Genomic DNA, 24,692 nt, shown 5'->3' on the forward strand with positions numbered 1-24,692 from the left:
GATGAGAATATGGAGAGGGAGATGCGGAGGTTGGGTATGGTTTGATACATTCAAGGGTCGAGAGGGAGTAGGAGATTGGGGACTGTTTTGGAAGAGGGGTGGCTTAGACGACGTGTATCATTACTCTGAAATCATCATTACATTCGACGAACCAGGCGTCAGATCGCTATACCATACACATGAACCTGTTCCAACTCCATCGCCACCTCTAACCACCTACCCATGCATAGTCTGCCCACCCGGCCCCCTCTCCCAAAACTCCAACGTAAGCGCAGCAAGAAAACAAGGAATCTCCTTCCTGCCCTCAACCCAATACACAATCTGATCGCGTATCTCGCCCGCAAACACACTCTGCTCTCCGCCCGACACCTTCATCGTCCCGTTCTCGCCGTCAAACACTATACTGTTCTCTCCATCCTCGTCCGCTTGTTTGAACATGCTGGTGACCTTGACGCGCCCGTTGGGCATAAAGTCCAACTTCCAGCCTAGAATGGAAGCAACGGCTTCTCTAAACTCGAGGGATTTGGCGGCCCAGATCTGTTTGAGACGCTTGATCTTCTTCTCAGAGGATGCGAGCTGGGTTTTGATTTCTTCGAGCTCGTCTCGGGCGGCGTCGAGCGTGGCGGCGGGGACGGTGGAGGGGGGTGTCATTTGGTTCTCCAGCTGGTCGATGAGTTGGGCGTTGGCTTCGCGGAGATTGCGTACGGTGCTTAGTTTGAGGGCCTCGGCGTCGGCCGTGGGGTTGGATTTGAGCTCCAGGACGCGTGTTCGCGAAGACTCTTTCAGCTTCTTCAGCTGCGAGTGCTGGGCTTTGTATTCGGATTCGACAAGTTTCTGCTTCTTTTGCAGGGCGTGAAGGTCGTCTTGTAGTTGGCGGTTCTTCCGACGTAGTTCGCCAACGCGTTCATCATTCTCGTCTGTATCGAGAGCGCGCTTCTGGCCTGTGGTCGCAGGCACGGGTTTCTCCAGGTTGTTGAACTCTTGTTGTAGAGTGTCAACTTCTTTGCGATATTGGTCGACGAGATCTTCCAGCTCCTTTATGCGCTCAGACTTTGCAGCGTCGAATGTGTCGGGCTGCATTTCACGCTCTTCGTCGTCAAAAGCCTTGACTTGGGCGCGCAGGAAGTCGACTTCCTTGGTTGCGAGAGCCTTCTGTCGTTCGAGACGCGCTCGCACCTTTGCGTCGGCACTGTTCGTCGCGGCGGTGTTTCCGGCGGCCTTGAGTTGCTGAATTTCCGCTTGTAATTTGGCCTTCTCCTCTTCGAGTGCTTGTATGGTAGCGTCCTTAACAGTGAGCTCGGGCTTGATTTCGCCCAACCTATTGAGAAGATCGGTCCTCTCTATGCGCTCTTGGATGAAGGCTCGCGCGAGGTCTTGGGGGGTTTCGAAGAGTACTTCGCCGTGTATCTCTGCTTCGGCCTCAAGGTATGATGTCCACGAGTCGCGCTCCTCTTCAAGGACCTGCTTCCTGAGCTCTGCCTCTCCCAACTGCCGTTCTAAGTCGTCCATCATGCGCAGCTTTGTCTGCAGTGACCGCTTCTCCTCCTCGACCACCTCAATCGCCTTGTGTTGCTTCCGGTACTGCTTGAGCTCAGTATTCTGCTCCCTTGTGAGGGTCTCCAGCTTCTTGATGTGTGCGACCTGATCAGAGAGTTCCCTCTTGATGACTGCCAGTGTTTCCGCATCGCCCGTTATTGCCTTCAGGCGCAAGACCTCAGCCTCCATCTGACCGACTTCTTCCTCCTTCTGCGCAAGCTTCTTCTGCGACGTTTGTAGAGCATTGACCTTGGCTTGTAGATCTGCATGCATCTCCTCCACACTCTCCTTCAGCGCCTTGTGCTCTGTTTGTAGGGTGTTGTATCTGTGCTCATTCTGCCGTTGCGACGTCGACAACTCCTCCTTGACCTCGTCGTATTCCTCTTGTAGCGATTGCGCCCTCTCTTGACTCTCCCGCAATCGCCGTTCCAGCGCTTGCCGCTCGTTCGCAGCCTTCGTCTGTGCCTCGGCCATCTCCTTGGTCAGCGCATCGTATTTCTTCGCGGTCATGCTATTCGACGCCTCAACCTGCTGGGCTTTGCGAAAGTCGGCATCGGCGCGGTTTTGGGCGTCGCGGAGTTCCTGCGCATGCTCCAGCTTCATCATTTCCTTTTCTTGTTTCGCGGTTTCGAGCTCATATCGCACCGTGTTGAGTTGGGCGCGGAGGTCTTCATTGATCGGATCAGAAGGCACAACCGTGTGCGGCGCATTCTGGGAGGCTCGTAATGTGGTTCGAAAAGTTTCGCGCAGAGGTTCTCGTTTGGCAGTCGCAGGCGCGGGTGTTGGCTCCTCCTCCTCGCCGGTGAGGAAGTTGAAGGAGGGCTGGGTCGTGTTGCGCACCGCCATGGCAGGAGCGACTCCGTGTCGGTTTGTTTGTTGTGTCAGGACGGGTAAGGAGCGTGTATAGTCGTGGTTCAGATGTGGAGGCTACGATTATGTCATTGCGTGTTGGTGAGGAATGCGCTTTCCTCACGACACGGCGTAGATTCCGGGCGAGTGGGTGGTAGTTGGTCGTTCTGGTTGTCGCAAAGCACCGTGTCTGGGGTTCACGGCGCCGTTCGGGCAAGGCCGCCTCAGGCCTAGCGCGTGAGCCCTGGAAGTGCGTCTGGCGCGCAAGCACGTGGCTTTCACTCTACACAAGTCACGTCATAGCTCGAGCACGCTGCAGTGAGATTCAAGTCTTCGGTCTAGTTTCAAGGCCATTAATGATAAAACTGCGGCTGCATCGTGAGCTGCAGAGTCAACTACTTCCTACTCCTGTACACCCGCCCACGCTTTCAAGAAGACATCGCTTTCGCCATTTCTCCAGCCCCACGCGACACAGTAATGCCGGAGCAGCATTTCCAGCTCCTCCAGTTCGTCTAGAAATTCTAACCCAGCGATGCGCTCCTTCTCCTCGTCGTCGATCCACTTTCGCCAAATCGTACTTGTGTCCGCAACCTTTGCCCCGTTTGTCAAGCCATAGCTCTGAAGGCGTGCACGTTGGTCGCCCAACTCAGGATACGCTAGCAATGTATGAAGGTGAATGTTGCGGGACTGGAGGTTCGAGATCATGGTGCGACCAAAAGCATCTTGGGGCAGGATGGGCTCGTAGAGAATGAGAGACGCAGGCGTCGCAGGTTGTAGGTAGTGTGTGAGCATTGATGACACTATTGATTTCACTATCGAGGGCTGCAGGTAGACCAGGCACATCTCAGACAGGATCAACGTAGGTATGCTCGGATCCAGGTTCGGAATCTGAGGTAGGGGCTTCTCGTCCGACGGGTCGGCCAGAGTACGTAGGTCGAGCGCATGGATGTTGTACGTGTCTGAGTGGTAGGAGGCTGAAGTCGACGGTATGTGCAGTAGCTTTCGGTAAAGCAGCGGCTGTCTCTGTATGGTGGCTATCTTGGCGAGCGTATTCGAAGGGAAGTCGATTTCGTGATATACGAGGCGCGCCTGAGGGTATAGGTCGAGGAGGCGGAAAAACCGCGTGTCGGTGCCGGCACCTAGAGAGATGATCTGCTTCGCCGACGACGGGTAGGTGACGAGGAACTTGGCGACGAGAAGGTCGATGGCCGAGGTGCGGACATAAGTGCCTCTGTTAAGTAACGGCAGCTTCCTCGTCGTCTGTTGTGTCGCGAACAGCTTCGCGTATGGGTCGTGAAGATAACCTAGCTCTACACAGCTCACCCTGCTCCCCGCCGCATCTTGATCAGTCCCCTTGACGGCATCGTCGAGAACTTGGGCCCTTGTTTCACTTGAACCTCCAAGACCACCTCTGCCACGTCCTCTGCCTCTTGATGGTCCGCCGCGGCCTTGTCCGAGAAGAGTTCGTAGGTTGGGGATTTCGTTTGAGGAGGCCATGTCCAAGTTCGAGATGGGCGGAAGTGGTGGGGTTCCAAGCTCCAGGTCCGCGCGCTAGGGCTGCACGCCAAGCCTCTCGCCCGGCCTGCCTTTGGCACTTCTGGAGATTTCTTTGACGCGCCCGTCTTCACTCAGCCGTTGCGCCTACACCACCGCCCGACACTCGTTCCCCCGCATCAACGTCAGCGACCGCAAGCATGGAAGGCGAAAAGTACAGCGCGTCTCTGATTCGCCTGTGGAGGGTCTGGCGCACAACCAAGGAGATGATGAACGACCGGGTGCGTTGCGCATGCGCTTGAAGGAATCACGGACTGCGCGCTGACTCTACCAAAGGGCTACATGATTGTCGAAGATGACATGACCATGTCACTGGAGGAGTTCTCAAGGAAATATGCGCGCGAAGACGGAGAGCCTGAGTATGCGCCAACCACAGCCATGTCCAGGCCGCAGTACTGACCCTGACCAGCCGTTCGCGCCTCAACTTCTCCTGCCAGCCCTCCGAAGACATGCTCCGAAGGTATACCGATGCCCCGACCAAGAAGAATCCAGAGCCCCAGCCCAACATCGGCACCATCTGGATCGAGTTCAACGCCGACGAGAACGTTGGAATGAAGCAACTGCGCGACTACATGTCCCATCTTGTCAACGGCTCCTTCCACTCCGGCATCATGGTCACTGTAAAGCCCATGACGGGTATGGCCCTTCGACTCCTCCGCGGCGCAACAAGCATCACCGACGGTCCCAAGGGCGGTGTGGAGGTTTTTGTCGAGCAAGATCTGCTGGTCAACATCACAAAGCACGAGTTGGTGCCCAAGCACGTCCTGCTGAGTGACGAGGAGAAGCAGCAGCTACTCCAGCGATACCGTCTGAAGCAGACACAGCTCCCCAGAATCCAGTCCACGGACCCAGTCGCCAAATATCTCGGCCTGAGGAGAGGTTCTGTCGTCAAGATTATCCGAAAGTCAGAAACAGCCGGTCGATACGCCAGTTACCGATGGGTCATATAAGCGTTCAGACGGAAGGGTAGATTGCGAGAGAGAAACGTTCGAGTACAGCGTGCTGTTCAAGCGAAAGCGCGCATGCGTAATACCTCCAGCCGCGTCAAGGCCTTCAGATTGGAGTAGGCACCAAGACCGGTGTAGCATTGGGCGAGGCGTTTGGCGATGGAAAAGGGTCTGGTTTTTGACACCAATTTTTGTACTATCCGAGAGCAAGGAAAGCCAGAGACGAACGAATCAAAGTCTCAAGTTTCCATTGCCATAAAGTGCCATGCTCTGGTGCAGAACCCTTTGTCCATCCCTCACACCAATGAGACAGGGTCAACTACGCCACAGCCATCCACGTCACCATTTGACTTGTTTCCATACCACGCCGCATCCACACATACCCGATACCCTTAGTCCCCCTCCTACCCGCTCCTATTCCCAGCCCAAACTTCCCATCCAAGTAACTCTGTCTGAAAACCATCGAAGTCTGTGACCCAGCATTACCCTCATCGGTGAACTAGTCCCATGGACTATTCAAAGCTGCATCATCCTATTCCGGTAGCTGCTAGTTGCAGACACGGGTAGCGCGGCCGCTTGGGTAGCTTTTGTACCGTTCAAGTCACCGTTCAGAGGACGAGTGGAGAGCTGACTTGGCTTGGCCCGGGATACGGGAGCCTATGTGTACGGATTTTGTTTACCGGTGAGCGTGGGGTTTGGTGGTGATGGTGGTTCTGCTTACGATCAGCAGGGCGGGCTGAGGCTGATGGGCTGATGTTACCAGGTTAGACGAATACCGCTAACCTTGCATGCCGCTCGCCGGATTGGGAACATGGTAGTTTTACGGTTGTGGTAGCGCTGATCGTTATTACATCACCATAGCTGCTTAAACGTAGGTGCAGTAAATATGACAGAATCACAAGGGTCGATCCACAATGCCTGCGACTCCGGATGATATGCATTGGGCGCTGGAAATGCGTCTTGGGGGTATCATGCCAACTACACTGTACGCCCTGCCGATGCAAAAAAACTCTATGCGTACATGGTACAAACACTGTGGTGGGGTATAATAGGGAAGCTGTCTGTAAAGAAGACATGAAATGAAGTTGAAACATCGCTGCAAACAATATTCCGCTGTACACATGCCTCCTCAAGGCTCATCATCCTCCTGCTCGAACGTCTCGGAAAAGTTGATCAGGGAGGTGAATTGCTCCGTCGTCTCCTTAATCTCCATCGTTCTTCGCTTGGCTTCATCTGCTAGCCAGCTAAGCGGCACCAGTATCATCTCGCCCCTGTTATTCTTGACAAGCTTCGTCCTTTCTTTCTTTGTAGCCGATGGCTCTGGTAACTTGACCGCGGCCCCCATGGTAGTGACCGCGTCACTGCGTCTATGCCGGTGTTCGAGGATATCGACGTCGATCGTACGGTTTGCGATGACATGATAGATGTGAACCTTCTTCTGCTGACCATAACGACGGCTTCGAGCGATAGCTTGTGCCATGGCTGAGTCGTAGTGATATTGTGTTTTTGCCAAGAAGGGTGAAACAAAGATGACATGGTTGGCCACTGTGAGATTGCTGTAGATGGTCAGTACAATGGTGCTTTGTATGGAGACAAGAGGGACTTACACGCCAGCGGCAGACTCGCTTCCCAGATTGAGTATGATCAGCTTTTTCCTCTTTTTCACATCTGTGTTCGTCTTGAAGTCCTCCATAAGCTGCGCTGCTGATGCCTTATCTCCGCTTTGGCCTGGGGAGTGGTAGGCGATCTCATAGCGGTCAAATACAGTTTCCAAAATACTGATGATCTGTTGGTTTGGCGCGAACACGATGCCTTGATCACCGTCTGGAAGGGCTAAGATTAGCTGAGCGATGGCCTGAAGCTTATTGCCAAACTCCGTCTCCTCATTCTGGTCTTCGCCGGAGCCCAGATCAGCCATTCGGATCAGGCTACTCTCATTCGCACGAGAGTTGCAACCAGGGTGAATGCAGGCCTCATCGTCAGTTCGTGATTCGAGACACTCTTTGCATGCAGTATGCCCGCAGTGCGGTATCATGAAGAGCGATTGGATGTCAGCTATGGTATTGCAGTCCGGTGAACTGCAGCGAATGGGCTCCTCATCGCGCTTTGCAAGCATTGAATGTTCGCGGATAGATACGATGAAACGCCTTGACCTTGTCCTATGAGCAAGTTCGACGGCAGTATCTCGGAGCTGTGATAGTTCCTGTTTGATCAATCGCTCACGCTTATCTTTAGACAAGCCTGCGTCATCAGCAAGCCCTGACTTTGGTGTCTTTTGTGCTTGTTCGATCAAGCCGCGAACAATCTGACTGGACTCATCGTCTCCGAGCCAATTGGACTGTGTGATATCCGTCTGGAAATGGCCATACAGGTCTTTGATGGCCGGCTCACTGTTCTTAGACTTTTTCATTAAGCCCTCGAATGTTGACAGTATTCTCAACAGTTCCTTCTTCGTGCTGTGTAGTTGTTGCGACCTCTTATCAGCCAAGGATTCGAGCGCAGATTTGCCTTCCTCAGTCTCGAAGAGCAATGCACACCTGAGTAGCGCTTCTTCAGCACTTGCGGAATTCTCGAGACTATCGTTCAGCCTAATACTCCTGTCCGACCCAGACTTTTTGTTGAGCTTTTTGATCTGCATCTTCTGGGAGATTAGGTGTTGAGTGAGCTCTAAGTAGACAGCGTGGTGGGCAGCACCCAGATTCACCGGTAAAAGCTCCTCGGTGCAGGCGATGTGCTGAAGCTCCGGCTCATTCTGTCTCACGAAGTCATTGAGGAAGTCCTGTGCCCGTTCATGTCTCGCCCTATGCCACTGTCTAGACATAACTTCTGTTTGTGACAAGAAACTTTCAACGTCGGTCTGGTCAAGTTTCGACATCTTCTCCGCTGATGTCACGACCGTGCCGTCGCCACAGAAGTGCCGACCAAGCTTGACTCCGAGGAAGGATGCCAGCTGATTGACATCGGAGAAGTTGGATAAGGCTGGCGTTCCAGACAATACCCAGCGTCTATGCGCAGCAACTTGTTTGATGCTCGTGGCCACGAAGTTGTTTCTGATCTGGTTGGTGTCATAGAGATAGTGATATTCGTCAACAATGATTCTGTTGAACCGGAAAAGATGAAGTAATGGCACTAGGTGTGACGAGCTCTCTGATCCCAATGTGGCCTTTGCTTTCGCCTTTGCTTTCGCCTTTGCTTTGGCTTTTTTCGAGGAACCTGGAGTTGACGACATGGCCCCAAAAGAAAGATACGCGCTACCATGTCGGATGCTGATCGGTAATGAGGCCTGGAACTCGGGTTGCTGAAGTCGTTCATCCAGAAGTTTCTTCGTCCGTCGTTGGAAGTCCTTGTAGTCATGACGCTGGTGGTACACAGCCAGCTGATTTGAAATCTCGCTAACGGCTCTATCCAACCAGCAACTGAACGCACGACGACTGGTCATTGTAGGTTCGGGTAATGCGGTGAATCTAGCTAGGTCTGCGACATAGGCTGCCTCGGCGAGCAACGTCCATGAGACTATGATGACTTTGCTTTGCTGGAGTTTTTCGATGGTGAGGTCTTTCAACTGACTGTAGCTCTGCACGACGAGAATCCTGTAATCCTCATATGTCTTTGAGCCTAAAAACTTCTCGAGCTCTGTGTTCCACTGCTCCGTGATGTGGGGAGGAGAAACGATCAAAGTTGCACCTGAATCCAGAAGTTGAGGCTGCTTAGCCGCTAGCGGTCGATTGCGCTGGATGATCTTCTCCATTGTGAACTGTTCGAACTCGCTCTGAATGAGCCCGATACTCGTGACAGTTTTGCCGAAAGACGGGTGATCGGCGAGCACACCACCACGAACAACTTGCTCTGTCTCTGCCCGAGCTTCTGCTCTCCATCCTAGACTTGAGTGCACCGACTCTTCTGTCTCCGTAATCTTTATCGTTTTGCCTAGCTCTTGCTTTGCCATCCATGACACAGACCTCATCTGCGCACCTCGTAGGTACTCTGGCGGCTTTATTACGGAGTCTTGAACGTCGTTCGCGTTGCTTTGCAGTTGGAACTTCGGAAAGGGCTGTGACGGTAGATCAGCATGATCCGTTGTCAGCCTCCAGAAAGTAGTCGGAGAGACGCTCTTGGGGAATCTCCCTTGAGCGCGGTGCGTCAACGACAGGATATCGAGACCGACCCGAATTCGTGTTCCGGATGGATCTCTAAAAGCTTCCAATTGGACTATTTCAGGACGCTGCTTAATGGCGCGCTCGAACGTGGCAGCAGCTTGACGGTCCTCGTATGCAGTCGCTACTCCTTTTTCGTTGATGCTCCAGTGAATCTCCGGATAGAGTGGTGCACAAGGACATTTTCCAGACCAATCTGAGTGCACTGGCTGCCAGGATGAGCATGCTGGCAGTGTTTTAGCGCTCTCTAGAGCCCAAGAATAGTCTGCGAAAGTTTGGATTGGAACTTCGTCTTGAAGAAGGACATCTAGACAAGTGAGCGCCTTGGAGCAATCTGGCAGGGCGTTGTCAATCATGCATCCTTCGTCAAGGAACCTCACGTCTAGAGGAACACTTGCTGGTACAAGCGGCATATCAGCAGGAGCATGCACGTCAGGAATCGTGACGAGCATGGTCTGCACACGTCCGTCCTCTACATTCCAAGGCCGCCAAGATGAATGCACACGAGCCAATGTGACACGGCTGTCTCCATAATGCTTGCGGGTATGGTCCAGGCTAAAGACGAAGCTGTCATGATTCGATCGACCGATAGGGTTAGGATCGAGGAACAAGTACATGGTATCCACCTCCGTCGACCTCTTGTAGAGGCTAGTCGACGCAGTTCCACAATGCGGTTGATGCTCGTAATCGCCGCTGACGGCCGCCAGCTCTGGACTATCGCCCCGGATGTTGATCGTCATGGGTACAGTCTCTTCTTTGTAGTCCAAAAGACCGAGCCGACTCCGCCATGAGCTGAACCTATCGATCGAGCCGCTCACATCAAGACTGTGATTGCTGATGCAGGGCATGCGTACTTTCCACTCAACACTGAAAAGAGTGTCTGCAACATTGCTTTGTGCGATCGGATTGCGAAGGAAGTCGCGCAAGGGACTATTGCCGGGGAGTTCTGATGGGCATTTGAGGAAAAGTGACCATTGTATGTCAAAGCCGACTTTCAGCTCGATTGTGGCCTGAGGCGAGCTGTAGGTGATCTTCCACTCCTTGTACTCCCTGGAAAACTCGTCGATGCAGAAATGCTGGGAGCCTAAATGCGCTTCCGACACTGTAGTCAGATATTGATCCAAGATTGCATCTTCTGCGCCCAGTTCGGAAGCGAGATGGTGTATGTCCGGAAAAGCCTTGAACTTCAACCGTGGAGGGAGTTTAGGCCTCCATCGTCTGATGAATTCGTCGGGTTGCAGCTTTCTCTGTTGGGTCGACAGTGTTTCCTTGTAGAAGTGCTTGGGGTTGCCGGCACAGGATGCGCAAGCTGAATGTCCACATGCCGAGCAGATATGAATCGCGGTCTTGGTGATAACCTGTTTGCCTTCGCAGTTGCACATACGCGCACTTAACTTTGCTTCGTCCTTAAACGCGGCCAGATCAAGATCTTCGTAAATGCTTGGTTCCAGAATGGTAGGATTCAAGATGTCCGGCCGAGCGATCATTTTGCTGGTGAGCGACGAATCCTGTGCCTTGTCAGGTGTTGCTACGTTGTTGAAGCGAAAGGCTCTAGATCCGATGATAAGAGCAGAGATGAGAGAAGCCCCGATCACTGTAGTTGACATGGCATTACCAGCTAGGTTCTGTAGGTCCTTCTGGGTTTCGTTGGCGAATAGCAGTCTATCGAGGGGCATCCCCTGAAGGATCAAAAGTTGGCTACCGTTGAGAGCATGTTGACGATTGCTCGCAAAGTCTAGGCCGCTTGGCGTCAGGCATGGCGCGATACCTAAGCCAGCTTTGAATCGATCGACGTTCTGAGTAACATCCCAGAGCGCCATCTTGTAAAGCGAGTCACAGCCTTTGATGGCAGCATACTCTAGGTGGGCAATGTCAATGGCGTCATGCACTCTCGAGGACTGCGAGCTGTAGAATTTTCGATCTGCGAAATCGGGAGGCCTATGTCACCATTAGTTTAAGTAGCTAAGTGAGAGATGGGTCAGGTAGGCTTACATGACCGTGCCGTTGTCGCTTCGTCGGCTGACGGGGCTCAGTATCCCCAGTCTCTTATCAGATCGAATGTGGTCGTTCCGGAGCTTACACAGAGCCCAGTCCGGTTCGTTTTTCAATATGCTGAAGCCACTCGACTCTTTCAACGACTCCGGAAGGAAAGCTTCGTAAGGGCTGCTGCACTGTCTCTCTAGTTTGCGCATCAGTTCCTTCCACTGGCTTGTGGCGCTCTTCACATCTGGACCGAAGTGTGAACTCTCTACCGCGACCATGTACATCCGTTCTCTCGTCTGGGGTAGATAGAAGTTTTTCGTGTCGCAGTAGGTCCATTGAGCTTCATAGCCGATCTTTGCCCACCGTTCTACAACATCATCCCAGGTGTTCTTCTTGGCTTTCACGTTTTCCAACAGTACCAGGGTGGGGCGAAAGCGATCCGCATAAGTGTAGATCGCTCGCCATGTGTCGCCTGATTCGCCATCGTCGTCGATAGACTTTCCCTTGTTGTTCATACGGAAGAGGTCTTTGCAGACGAAGCCGGCAATAAGGATGTCGATGCCCTCGGGAATGTCTGTTTCTGCGCCGTATGCTGTTACTGCTGTCGTTGCGCCCTCACGAAGGAAGTCACGGACGTCTCGAAACAGCTTCTGTGGGACGAAGTTTCTTTCAATGTATCCTTGCTTGAAGACCTCGATTTCGGCTGAGAACTCTTGCTGGATGTGAATCGGAGATCTCCCCATTGTTGTTAGTGCTAAAGAAAATATTAGCTCACGACCAATGTAGGCGTTAATGCGACTGACCTTTCGAGATCTCATCCAAGGCTAACAAAGGAGATTCAGTGCCGGAGCACATCGTAGCGACCCTGATCGGTCGTCCTCCCAAGCTCTCCAAGGCCTTACAAAGGCCAAGTTCTACGGCTTTGGCAGTCATGTCAGACATGCACTCTTGAATGCTAGCCAGAGGCGGGAGACTGAGATCGATGCCTTTTCCAGTCCGAGACGATTCTCCAGTCTTGATCTTTTTGCGTGGGTTCGACCTAGCTTGGTCGTCCTCAACAGGGCCAGCATCTTCATCCGACAAAAGGTCCAACGATTCCGCGTCACTCGTACTTGAGGCTTCCTCATCAGCAGATGCAGGCTCGATGTCCGCCTCGCTTTCTTCTTCTTCGTCCGATGTGGGAACATTGTAAATGTCCGATACGTCCTCGTCCTCGTCTTCGTCTTTCGTCGCAAACTCCATCTCTTGGTCCGACATATCGTCAAAGTGAGCCGGAACGTAGGATACCTTCTTTCGAGCCCTACTTGAGCGTCTACTGAGACCGGGGTTCAATGTGTCGATGTCTTGCCGCTGACTTGAGTCGTCGTCCTCCATGGGAATATCTTCATTATCAGATGCCATCGCGGAATTGAGATCTTCACCTAAGCCAAGATCGTTCGAAGTTACGGGGGAAGGTAGCGTATCGTCGCCATTATGTAGTTCTTTATTTGTGTCCGCAGTGTTTGCGTCAACAGGGTTTGCCGGTTTCCCCGTGCTTTGGAGCAAACTCGCCCTGGATGGGCTTGACGTCGGGCTAGCCACCTGTGTATGCTGATCGGGTGTACTGCTCGGTAAGACCTTTCTGCATTTAGATCTACATGTGCCGTTGCGCGTTGTGTTGCGATCGAATCCGTCACTTGAAGCCTCCATAGTGAGCTGTGCGTCATTGCTGGTATGGTGTACCTCTCTACGTCGAGTTCTTCGGCCTCTGCTGGACTGCTCCTGTGCAGTAGCTTCAGACTGCCGGGCAATCTTGGTACTTGCACCTACTTCCTCAGGCTTGGGCTTCTTCTTCTCGGGTAGCTTGCGACATAGATGCATCGTTTTATTGCGTATACAAGTATCGCAAGGATTATTCCCGTCACACTGCTTGAAGCCTCGTATAGTGCATCGTGGACAACGTGCCGCTATCGCTGCCGATTCTTCGGGTGTGGGCAATCGACAGTTCTTCTTCTTATCCCGTATACAACGTGTGCATAGGTCTGCTCCTTCTTCTGTGTGACATTCGTAAGCCGCGTTGCCTCCACGGGTGAGGCAGAAATAACAACAGTCTAGAGGTATGACCTGGTCGGCATCGTCGGTCGCTTGAGGTTTTATCGCGGTATTGGTAGGGATAGAGGGTGTATCGACTGCAATTGGTTAGCTCTTGAGGGACAGCAAGTGGTGACGATAAGGTGAACGGCATACCATGGACATGCTGAGCCGTGTGCGCGCGGCGAGCGCGATTGCCTCGTGTCTGTGTCTCGGCCAATGGAGTGCGCTCAGTACTCTCTCTGCTGGTAGTGAGTGGCCGTGGTGCAACATGAATAATATCATCGTCGTACTCAGACCCGCTGTGTGCAGGTGACACTTGGGTGACGCGCTTCCGCTTACGCGAATTGTTTTGCGCCATGGTGAGAATATTTCGATGCAAGACACAAAATTGAGTATCGGCACAGCCGTTAATCTAGCGATAGAAGAATGACATGGCGCAGCATGCTCATGGCATGCGATCGGCGTGGTGGATGCAATAATGTGTATGGAGTTCATGCGGCATGCAGGCACGTAGCGCGACGACGCGTCGCGCTAGTGAAGCGAAAGCACGTGGGGCCATCTTGTCACGGCATGTACCCCGCAGTCCGTCTCTTGCTGCTGAATTGTAAGGCTTGGTGAAGTTGCAAAGAGGAACAGCATCTCTTGAATAGGTCACAGATGAAATGAGCGTCAGAGGACTGGTGTGAGACCAGTTGAGGCATGCATAGCCGAGGCGGATAGACTACTCTGAGAGGGAAGGCGGCGATCTACGCAGCGAGGTCGGACAACATTCAGCTCACGTATACCAGGTACCCACCCGTGGCTTGGTACTCGTATTACTCTCACCGCAACACTTGAGGGAGATATACAAAGTCTTTGCACTGCCCTGTATTCAGAACGATTAATACCAAACGTCATGTCTAATCCGGCGGTCAACACATTTGAGGACCTCACTGGTGTCTCGACTTCCTCCTTCAGCAATCCCTATGATGCATTGATAGCGGCATGTGAAGATGATCCGGTAAGATACTTTGATATCTGACCTTTGAATGTACTTAGCAAACACCGCAGGTACGAATTCAAGAAAAGTACCAGCTGCATCGGACTACGAGGAATGCGCAGCAAAAGGCGAAGATGCTCGATACGAGCTTCCAGGGCGTCAACATAGACCCCATACTCTTGAGACTGGAAGACGCTACTGTCGAACCTGGATTCAAAGATCCCCGCAACTGTTTCGTAAGAATGCTGATGTACAACTTGCATCGATACGTGTACTTATCATGTGCAGGTATTCTGGGGCCGCCCTACAGAGCAAGTCAAGGATATGATCGCCCGAGTGCAGCAGGAACTGCGAACAGTAGCACCAAGTAGGCACAATATCATGGCTACGTATTGCAGTGCTAATGACAGCAGATCTATGGCTCATGCCCCGGGACAACCAGCACATTACAGTACTTGAGGTAACGCATTCGAAAACGGCACCAGAGATCCAGCAACTCGTCGATACTGTGCGAGATAAGATACCTATCATGACCGACTATACCCACGAGCATCGCACGCGCCTCATTAAGCCTCTTATCGGGTACGATGCCTCGGCGATAGCGTTGAGCTTTGTACCTGCAGCTGGCGAGGGACTGCACTCTGGCCGTACGCCAAAAGATGACAAGTTCACTTACCACCATCTTCGCCGGGATATGTTCTCTATGTGTCGCGATGCAGGTCTCCAAGTGGAATCGCGATACGTCGTACCGTCAAGCCATCTCACCATCGGCCGCTTCATCTATACCAAAGATCAGGAAGACGAAAACGGCTCGCTAGATCCTGAGAAGACGAAGGCTTTGATCGACAAGATCGAGGAGATCAACGCCTGGCTGCAGAAAGACTACTGGCCGGAATATAATGAAGGCAAGATACCTGCCGGTGGAGAGTTCAACGTGGGCCAGGAAAAAGGTTTGCATTGTGGGACGGGTCCCCTTTGGTATGGCGGAGGCGATGCAGTGCATCTTGGGAAGGGCTACTGAGCAGCGTGAGGTCTTTCGACAACATGTTGATACCCGCTTGATATTGGGAGGGCTTTTGTTGGGTCTACAGGTCGGAAGGTAGGTGCACAGCTCTCAGATGTGCGGGCCAGGTTTCGCGTCGCATTCTACCGGACGATAAAAGGTCTACATGGTAAACGCATACATTATCCTAGGGCCTGTGGCGTTGTTGAGATTGATCCGTGTGTATGCAGCAAAGGCCTCGAATCCTAGCCTTCCCCTAGTGGCGGCGGCGGGGATGACGTGTGGCGTGTGGCTTGGCCAAAGCGCGTTCCTGAAGCTCCCCACGCGGCATCACAGACCCTGACGGTCAGGTTGTATCACGCTTGTTTCTGCTTTGGCTTGCATAGTTTTTGGACTGGACAGATCATCGAGGAGTAGACATTACACCACGAACCGGCTAAAGCCATCCCTATACTGTAGCCTGGAGACTTTGCGACCCCGTGAGGCCCCCATTGCTGCTGCCTCCCAACGTCTTCACGAATACGTGGCATCCACCTTCTGCCACTTTACATACCCCAAAATCGATAGCGACAACCTCCCACCACCAAGATGTTCAACCGCGATCGACTTCCAGGCCTTCCTGGTAGCTCCCCTCGGCCACCGCCTCGTAACGACGGTTACGGACGCCCACCTCCGCAACAGCAACCACCACAAGGACCTCCGCGAGGCCAAGACACAAGAATGGCCGGTTATGATGACCGGCCGCAACAACAGCGCATGCCCGCAAGGGGACCACCAGGGGGCGGTGGAGGCGGCGGGCCTCCACGACAACTGCGGCCCATCAAGAGCCCTGGAGGCAACGCATACGCTTTTGGCAACATGTATGTACAAGTAGCGGCCATGTCGCCTGCAGGCCCCCTCAAAACCCACGATTATATAACGTCGGAATATTGGCTAACACCATGAAGCGTTGCAGTTTCCCCTCAAGACTTCCCACCAAACGCCGATGGCTCTGATATCTACATCATTGTCAACGGGAACTACGCACTTTCCGCACGACCAACACAAGGATGCAACCCGGGCGAGATCGGTCTCACTGATTTCCAGCGAACATGGGCCGGCATATCGCTTGGTCCCCAGGAGGTTGTGAACGCAGCACCATACGATCACTTCGCGTACAGCGGCGGAAAGTCATACTTGGGCGCAGTCGACGTGGAAGTCGGATTCGCGGGAAGGAAGACCACGGAGACACCTTACGACCAGGACGAGCTCGCTACCGTCTTCAAGAAGAGTTTCGAGAACCAAATCCTTTCGCCAGGCCAGCAGCTTGTGATCGATATCAAGAACATACCACTCAAGTTATCGATACGAACTGTGACGCTAGCGGATTTGTCTATGGAGAAAGATGAGGCCAACGCGCCTGCGATTACCGATCCTCGAGCTCGTGGCATCCTCACAAGACACACCCAGGTCGACTTCTTCAAGGATGCCAAGACAGATATCAAGTTAAAGGCGTCAGCGCGACGAGCAGCGGCAAACTCCATCATCCAGCCAGGCTTCAAGTTCGAAGACATGGGTATCGGTGGCTTGGATGCCGAATTCGGTGCCATCTTTCGACGAGCTTTCGCCTCCCGCATCTTCCCTCCGGGTATTCGGGAGAGGCTGGGTATCGATCACGTCCGCGGTATGCTCCTGTACGGACCTCCCGGCACGGGTAAAACCTTGATAGCTCGGCAGATCGGAAAGATGCTGAATGCCCGCGAGCCCAAGGTCATCAACGGCCCGGAGGTGTTGAACAAGTATGTCGGAGCGTCCGAAGAGAACATCCGAAAGATGTTTGCGGACGCAGAGAAAGAACAAAAGGAGAAGGGCGACGAAAGTGGTCTACATATCATCATCTTCGACGAGCTTGACGCTGTATGCAAGCAAAGAGGTTCTGGCGCGGGCAGTGGTACTGGCGTAGGCGACAGCGTTGTCAACCAGTTGCTGTCCAAGCTCGATGGTGTTGACCAGCTACACAACATTCTCCTCATCGGTATGACGAACCGAATGGACATGATTGACGAGGCTCTGCTGCGTCCCGGTCGTCTCGAAGTGCATCTGGAGATCTCGCTGCCCGATGAGTCCGGCCGAGCTCAGATTCTCAAGATTCACACAACAAAGATGCGCAAGAACAACGTCCTTGAGCAAGACGTCAGCGTCGAAGAGCTGGCTAAGCTTACCAAGAACTTCTCTGGAGCTGAACTCAACGGTTTGGTCAAGGCCGCCACATCGTACGCATTCGGGCGACATATCAAAGACGGCACTACTGTCAAAGCAGACGTGGAAGATATCAAGGTCATGCGACAAGACTTCTTGAGCGCACTCGACGACGTCAAGCCGCTCTTTGGTGTCGCTGAAGAGGAGCTCAGTAAGCGATTCCGTCACGGTATCATCCATTACTCTCCCTTCATCAGGGATATACTGGAGGATGGTCGTCTATACATCAACCAGGTCAGAAAACCGGAATCGAGTCCGCTCCTCTCGGTTGCGCTCCACGGTCCTCCAGGTTCCGGAAAGACAGCGCTGGCTGCGAAAATGGCAATCGATTCAGGTTACCCCTTCATCAAGCTGATCTCAGCTGAAGATATGATCGGCTACAGTGAAATGCAAAAGGTTCAACAGCTTGATAAGGTTTTCAGAGACGCATACAAGAGTCCGTTGAGCGTCATCGTTATCGATTCGATTGAGCTGTTGCTGGACTGGGTGCCGATTGGTCCTAGGTTCAGTAACACCGTTCTGGCTGCCCTGAAGGTCCTGCTTGCCAAGGAGCCACCAAAGGTATGTAGCCTCACTATCCCAATTTTACTGTGTGATTCATCTAACAACCCCAGGATCGTCGCCTACTAATTTTCGCGACAACGACCGAACGCTCGGTACTCACGCAGCTCGATCTCTTCGCCCGATTCGATGCCGAGATCGCCGTCCCGAACGTCAACACACAATCCGAGCTGGCAGCCGTCCTGCGGGAATCCGGTGCCTTCTCCGATTCCGACCAACAGCGCGCTATCAGTGAGATCCAGGAGATGACAGGTAACACCGAAATTGGGGTTGGCATCAAGAAGATCCTCACCGGTATCGAGACGGCGAAACAGGACCAGGATGTACCTGGCCGCTTCGCTCGGGTCATGTCTCGTGCTATTGCTGCGAACCGAGGGTCGATATAGACTGGGGTTCAGGTTTAACGAACTAGTTGTGAACTTGTTCGAGATATGTCAGATGGAGTATCTGTAGATCTCTGCCACGACCACTATGATTATGGCTTTTGTAGATGCATGAAGCAAACTCAATAGAGACGATATACCACATCACAGTTACAGTCAAATCCCCTTTCATGCCTCAATGTACTCGCGCTTTCTTACACCTAACGTTCAAACGATATCCGCCTCACTTCTACCCCAAACCCTGTTCAAGTACCATCATCCACGACACAACCTCGCTCACTTCTCGTTCGGAACCGTTTTCGGTACACAACATCTCTCTACATGTCCACCCACCTGCACAAAACCTGTCACTGTCAGACTCCATTCCAATAACCTCACATACATCTGACACCCCGTACTCCTGATCTCAACAACATCCCCGGAAGACACGGCATCGTCATGTCGTATCCCAGTAAGTCGAAACTACAAGTCCGTGGTTTCGGAGGTCGCCGCCGCTTTTTCCATTCCGTCCTTCCCGAGTCGCACTTGGGCCGCCCTGCTTCCGAGTGGGCGAGACCGAGCCGTTGGGTGAACGAGGATGAGGGGTGGGGTCGAGGTCTAGGTGGGGCAGAGGTGCACGACATATGGTGGCTTGCTTCTGTTGGGTTGGGATACTGGTCTTAGATAGACGGTGGTGGGGCGAGATCTGAAACTCTAAACCGGTGTTGTTTTGTGTAACGGAATGGGCTAGCTGAGATCGGTTGGGACGTTGGGATGGGTCTACTACAGTTCGGTTAAGTGATGGCTAGCAACTGGCTAGGTTTGAGATCACTGCTAGAGTGTTGGAATGTGGATCGGGCACGTGTACAGTCAGTAGGTCTACGAGTGCATCTTACAAATCCGCTGCAACGGTACACTTGAGCAAGATCAAAGTCACGGTTTCTTAACATTTCTCACGCTGAACCTGATTCAACAAGTGCATTTTGCATGCGTGCGAGTGGGTCACTCCGCTCGGAAGTGGATCGTTACATAAACACGTTAAGAAGATTGAAGAAGCTACCCCAAAGAGACACTCGTGACTGGCGAGCCGTCCGTCCGTCTGTCACATGATATGATGAGTTCATGACGCCGATCCAAAAGCAGTCCATTTCCCAAACCAAGGAGACGAAAACAGAATACGCAGCCTTGCTCAACACTTCATAGCCGCCGTTGAAGCCCCACCTTCCAGTCTTACATGTTCGACGAATAAGCAAGCGTACCAGCTTTCCAGCTCGCAGCTCGCCTCTGGCCCGTCGACCGTTGGCATGGACCACGCCAGCGCCGCACTATCCGAGTGCCTTGAGTCGATTGGCAGCTGCCATTCGCTGAGCGCTTGCATCGAACAGCGGGCCGGTCCGCGGTATATTTTTGGGAAAAGAAAAGCCGGCGTGTGGGTCGCTAAAGCAGCGACGCCGTCTACCGAGAGTGGATCGTGAACGACAGTTCGCGTTTCGACGTCTACCGTAAGCGGTTTGGAGACGTCCTGAGTTATGAAAGAAATAATGAAGTCGATGGTATCCCTAGAATCGTAAAGTGAACGTATGCCGCCCGTTTTTTGAGAAAATCCGAAAAGTTGTATGGTTGTATCATCCACAGGCCGTAAGGCGAATATTGTAAGAAGCGCAAAGAACTAGTAGTCAAGAGGTGCTGGGTATCGGCCTTGAGCGGTGCGGAACTGCTCAGGGTACTTTCGCGCCGCACGCTCGTTGAGGGAGCTGCCAATTTGTCAGTCATGCTGTTCAAGCTTAAAGTCGCGGTCAACTCACTCCACGCGTTTCTGTGTGTATTGCAAATCTCTCTGCACGTCTTTCGCGGCTTTCATCCCGTCTGCGAAGCTCATGCGTGCGCCAGCTAGTCGGCGCTGAGCAAGTTGTTGCAGTTCGAGAAGCTCGCGATGCTTGGCGTTCAACTCGCCAGATCTGCACGTCGTGTCAGTTCCGCAAACGCAATTGATACCGCGCGAACGGTCGCGCGGTGAGATGGCTATCAGACTTACGTTTGTGCTTGCTTCGCTAAGCTGCGATCTAGTGGCATTGGGTCGAATGAGCCGTTTACACGGCTGCCCATGTAATCGAGAAGATCTACGCTCGCAGACCCACTGCTGGAATCGTAGTCGCTTGCGCTACCGGCGTAGTTGCTGGAAGTCGCCGACGGCTCGTAAGAAGGTACGCCGGACGTTGTGACGCTGGATGGAGCTTCAGGTGGTGATGCTGCTCCACGTCCGTAGCCATGGTGTTGGGGCGGGTAGTAGAAGCCCGGCTTCTGTGGCATGCTGATCGGGTAGGAGGATTGGGGCAATTGGTAGAACGAGTGGGTGGCAGCCATTTTGGGTAGCGTTTGGATCTCTGATGGGTGTTGTGAAAAGGTTGGGTAGTGTGTCGGAGCGAGGCTCAAGTTGTATGATAGCTTGAGTGATTGATGAGGCACTGGAGGTGGCTCAGGACAGGGCTTGAATGTGGTGCAATCTAGTGATATCTCTAACGAGGTGAGTGAATACAGAAGCAGAAGGGAAGCTCGTAGGGCCTGTGAAAGGGCCTCTTTTTATACCCTTCAGCCAGAGACGTACTAGGAGCATGCTGGTCAACGGGGCAATGCTCTGACCCCTTCATGCCGGCTCAAGCTCGCGACCCCGCCCTTGTGGTGATAAAGGTGCATGGTCTTACGTCCACTGAGGTCTGTTTCCGCTAGAGCCGGCTTGATGAGCGTCATTTAGACTGGGCTGGATGAGTGTCCTTGGCCGTGGACGGCAGCCGATCCACGATGCCTCGGAGCGATACTGGATGCTAAATGTGCCAATTGGCCAGGACAAGAGACTAGTGGACAAAAGGGCCAGCTCGTATCAGCATAGAAGGTTCAGCGGAGCGAATTGGCGTGCAATGGCGAAAGGTCGCGTCTGTGGAAGCAGTACCGTCGATGGCCGGCATCAGTGCGTTGCTAAAGGCAGCAAGGCAGAGTAAGCGCAGCAGACGCAGACGCCAACGCCGTGTAAAAGCAGCGCCGGTGGAGCTATGTACATGCATGGGTAGTCTGCCGGACGGCCATGCTAAGTGTTGTCAAGTTGATGCGTTGGCTCGACAGCTGCCAGCGCCTTTGAGCATGCAATCTGGAACGGGATGCGGAGGATCAGACATTGCATGACACCAGTGGCGGGGATTGTTTGCACGCAACTGTAGGAGAAAGATTGCGCGCGCCGACATGCAGCGCAATGGGAGGACGGCATTTCCTGGGAAAATGTCATGGTCACGGCCATGGAAGGTCGTGGAGGAATATTCGGGTCCTAGCAGTAGCCCCGCCTGCTCTTGCCCCTCGTTGGGTCGGTGCGTCATCCTTGCGAGCAGCACGACCGACAGGCCCTTTCACCGGCAATTGGCCATGGACGCGAAGACCACGCCTGACTGCAGGACACACTTGGCTCTTGATGCCTGAAGCCGATGTGCAATCCCTGCACTGCGTAACCACGCACGACACCTCACACACACCCGCACACGTTCCAATGGCACGTCAACCATAAAGTAAGAGCATATCTAGTGGCGGTGAAAGATTCTGTCTAGCTCCAGCCCATGACATGTGATCGGCTCGGTATGCGCCTAACGCCCTTGCATATACCGGCCAGCCATCTCTGGTGTGGCGACTGCCACTACGCGACCGTTTTGGGTAAGCTACGACTTCGGAGAGTCCGCATCATGAACACGGAAACCATTTTGATGATTACAGCCCAGAACCGATGACAACTACTCGGAGCAACATATTGCAGTCACAGTCAGCTTGTGCTCATACGACCCGCTGCACTGGTGCCTCGATGGCGTTTTACGAGCCGATCCGGTATCACGACTGTCAAAGACAGACAGCCATGTGAGTTGCGCGTGGTCGCTACTCGAAGTCACTGTCGTACAAGATTCCCGGTATCTGGCTCAGCCACGGACCCAGTTCTCGCCAATGGAGCATTGTATCAGTTTTCCGAGCCACTCATATGCAGGAACTATGCGCCGAACCCGGTATGCAATGTCGGTAACACTACACTATTAGCACAGATGCGCTACCAGGATGTTCTCCAAAAGCGCGACCCGTTGTTTGGGCTTCGTTAGGCACGGCGTTCGGGTGGCTAGCTCTCAGTATGACACCTCGGCGATCATATCCACGCGTATGGGCTGACGCTCGCCTATGCTCGCTGGTTACAGATAAGGTCACTTTGACAGCGGGAGCCACTCAAAGTCGCTTGCAGTGGTGGAAGCTTGTCGTTCGGGGAATTGATGCACCTTGGGCACGGGTCTCCCGGCATAGCCATGGTTGTTGCTGACATAGTTCAAGACAGTCTCGAGATCAAAGCCTCCTGACACACCGGGTAGAAAACGCTGCTGCTCATGAACTGTAATCATTCCTCGGATCTTCACATCGCTCTGCGAAATCCATTTATACAAGTCACACAGCTGAAGTTCACTTAGGTTGATTGCACTGACAAGCAATCCTACGTCTTCCACATGATTAGAGCTCCCATGATCACGATGACCCGCACTGGGGGTTGCAAAAACTCCGCATTCTACAGAATTCTCATACAAATTTTCATCTTTCTAGTAGCATACGCTATCTTAGAGACTACACTAAATTACAATAATGTGGATGCAGCGAACCTTGCAAATGCGACACGCATTGTTGCCAGCCCTCGTGCCCGCCGCGTCCAAAAGGCTCAATCAAATAACAACAAGCCCGTCAAATAGGCCCTTCAAATAAGCCCGGTACTGGGCCTGGGGGGCAAAAGTAAGTGGCGCGGTTCTGAGCTCATCCACGCTTTGTGGCGGTCCGAGTCTGAAGACGATCGTGACTCCCAGTACTCATCTGACGACCAATCCGGCACCCAAGCCTCCACCTCAATACCGAGCTCTTGTAGACGGCTAATGGGGCCTCCGGCCCAGTCCTTATCAATTGGGCGGCCAATTTCGTCTAGCGTAACCTTTCGTAGTTCAGGGAAACCACCGTGGTGACGGCGCGCAAAAATAATACCATCCGTTATGTTCCAGATGCTGTCTTCCACGTCGTCGAGACGAGTGATGACCAGTTCTTCTAAAGTGCTAGGCAGTATATCGCCTACCTCTGCCATTGGTCGTTCTTCTGAAGGACCTGTTAGTAGCCAGTGGGGCAGTTCGAGACGACGTAGCTTAGTAAAGCTGCTGTAATCTGCATGATCGAGTTTTCCAACGTACCATCGATCCTCACAGCCCTTTTCTGATATGCGCAAGGCCATGCTGTCTAGTGTATCCGTCAGACTCGAAAGCTGCTCTGTGACGAAATGATAAAGCGGCTCGTCTAGGCTATCGTTGTACATCCACTGGTCGTACAAGCTGTCTTTGACCACCTTCCTGTATTCCTGTGGGCTATCTCGGTCGGCTTGCTTCACTATTACGTTAGAGAGCCAGATTTCCAATACTTTGAGAGACGAGAAGCGCGAAAGGAAGTCGTTGGTCTTCTCGGGATCTTCAGATTTGAATTGAGAAGTACACATGTCCCATGTGAGTGTATCAATAGAGGATGTAAGGTTGTCCGGGACTTTAGTGTCTTCTAGATGGCGGCAACCGCGACCTATGTGCAGAATCTTAAGCGATGGTAACTCACACCAAGACCACTCAAAAACTTGGGCGTTGAAGTGCAGTTCTTTGAGCTTCGCCAGTCCCTCCGGGTAAGATGAGCTTTGAGGCCCAAAGATCATCTCAAATGGGCTGATTGCATCCGTGTAGCGTTGATAATCGTATTCGTGGCGGTACGATTGCTCTTCAGCCAGTACCTCAAGCTTCAACACCTCCAGCTCAGACGTCTGCTCTAAAATGAACCCGACCAGGGCGCATTCGTTGACTTGTACCAGTAAAGAGTCAGGCATGAAAGACCCTTGAGGAGACATCAGCGATGGCTCGACAGTAACCATACGATCTTCTGGATGTAGTTCGAGACTACGTACAATATTTCCTAGACTTAGATTTTGGACCAGAATGTGTGCTAAAGCTGCAATGCCGCTGGGTTCATCAGGTAAGGTCCGATCAGGGACGCGGACGGCGCGCCAGAGTAGATCTCGAGCGACGGGCTCCATCTTTTTAGAGACCAATGCTAGCGAGCGTAGGCTCTCGCGATCTAGATCAGACGCAACCTTGATGAGTAGTTCGTTTGGGAGCTTCTCCATAGTTGAGTTTTCGATGTATATCCGATGGTAATGAGAAGAACTAATTCTCGATCCAGGTATCGAAGTCAATTGAAGTTGTGAGAGACGATGAATAGGGAATAGAAAATACATGTCTGATGTACTTGGAGGGTTACGGCAGACCTCATTGTGAATGCGACTACAGATAGCAAATGCGTGGCGCTGTTCGCAAGCAACACCTCTTCGCCGAAAACAGTTTTTGATTAAAGAGATTCACACTGTTAGCTCAA

General features: G+C 52.8%; 8 protein-coding genes across 8 annotated transcripts; 3 read left to right on the forward strand and 5 right to left on the reverse strand.

Annotated features, from left to right (window-relative positions):
* Nucleotides 1-216: 216 nt before the first annotated feature.
* On the reverse strand, nt 217-2,382 carry J4E83_004855 (uncharacterized protein; the record flags this gene model as incomplete). The annotated part of the gene is made up of 1 exon (XM_049331779.1): nt 217-2,382. One exon carries the CDS (start codon nt 2,380-2,382, stop codon nt 217-219), a length of 2,166 nt encoding a protein of 721 aa, XP_049188874.1.
* Nucleotides 2,383-2,787: 405 nt separating this feature from the next.
* Nucleotides 2,788-3,882, reverse strand: J4E83_004856 (uncharacterized protein; the record flags this gene model as incomplete). Its single annotated transcript, XM_049331780.1, has 1 exon — nt 2,788-3,882. One exon carries the CDS (start codon nt 3,880-3,882, stop codon nt 2,788-2,790), a length of 1,095 nt encoding a protein of 364 aa, XP_049188875.1.
* A 197-nt stretch (nt 3,883-4,079) lies between these two features.
* On the forward strand, nt 4,080-4,889 carry J4E83_004857 (uncharacterized protein; the record flags this gene model as incomplete). Its single annotated transcript, XM_049331781.1, has 3 exons — nt 4,080-4,160; nt 4,216-4,298; nt 4,349-4,889. 3 exons carry the CDS (start codon nt 4,080-4,082, stop codon nt 4,887-4,889), a joined length of 705 nt encoding a protein of 234 aa, XP_049188876.1.
* Nucleotides 4,890-6,015: 1,126 nt separating this feature from the next.
* J4E83_004858 (uncharacterized protein) lies at nt 6,016-13,454 on the reverse strand (the record flags this gene model as incomplete). The annotated part of the gene is made up of 5 exons (XM_049331782.1): nt 6,016-6,442; nt 6,494-10,978; nt 11,033-11,777; nt 11,827-13,191; nt 13,436-13,454. 5 exons carry the CDS (start codon nt 13,452-13,454, stop codon nt 6,016-6,018), a joined length of 7,041 nt encoding a protein of 2,346 aa, XP_049188877.1.
* Nucleotides 13,455-13,991: 537 nt separating this feature from the next.
* Nucleotides 13,992-15,096, forward strand: J4E83_004859 (uncharacterized protein; the record flags this gene model as incomplete). The annotated part of the gene is made up of 4 exons (XM_049331783.1): nt 13,992-14,096; nt 14,147-14,311; nt 14,364-14,442; nt 14,489-15,096. The coding sequence occupies 4 exons, from the start codon at nt 13,992-13,994 to the stop codon at nt 15,094-15,096; spliced, it is 957 nt and encodes a 318-aa protein (XP_049188878.1).
* A 570-nt stretch (nt 15,097-15,666) lies between these two features.
* On the forward strand, nt 15,667-18,263 carry J4E83_004860 (uncharacterized protein; the record flags this gene model as incomplete). The annotated part of the gene is made up of 3 exons (XM_049331784.1): nt 15,667-15,938; nt 16,026-17,877; nt 17,931-18,263. The coding sequence occupies 3 exons, from the start codon at nt 15,667-15,669 to the stop codon at nt 18,261-18,263; spliced, it is 2,457 nt and encodes an 818-aa protein (XP_049188879.1).
* Nucleotides 18,264-19,908: 1,645 nt separating this feature from the next.
* J4E83_004861 (uncharacterized protein) lies at nt 19,909-20,603 on the reverse strand (the record flags this gene model as incomplete). The annotated part of the gene is made up of 3 exons (XM_049331785.1): nt 19,909-19,993; nt 20,045-20,197; nt 20,275-20,603. 3 exons carry the CDS (start codon nt 20,601-20,603, stop codon nt 19,909-19,911), a joined length of 567 nt encoding a protein of 188 aa, XP_049188880.1.
* Nucleotides 20,604-22,998: 2,395 nt separating this feature from the next.
* Nucleotides 22,999-24,444, reverse strand: J4E83_004862 (uncharacterized protein; the record flags this gene model as incomplete). The annotated part of the gene is made up of 1 exon (XM_049331786.1): nt 22,999-24,444. The coding sequence occupies one exon, from the start codon at nt 24,442-24,444 to the stop codon at nt 22,999-23,001; it is 1,446 nt and encodes a 481-aa protein (XP_049188881.1).
* Nucleotides 24,445-24,692: the final 248 nt, after the last annotated feature.

This window comes from Alternaria metachromatica (assembly GCF_023757995.1).
Source record: "Alternaria metachromatica strain BMP 0045 chromosome Unknown scaffold_9, whole genome shotgun sequence".
NCBI lineage: Eukaryota > Fungi > Ascomycota > Dothideomycetes > Pleosporales > Pleosporaceae > Alternaria > Alternaria metachromatica.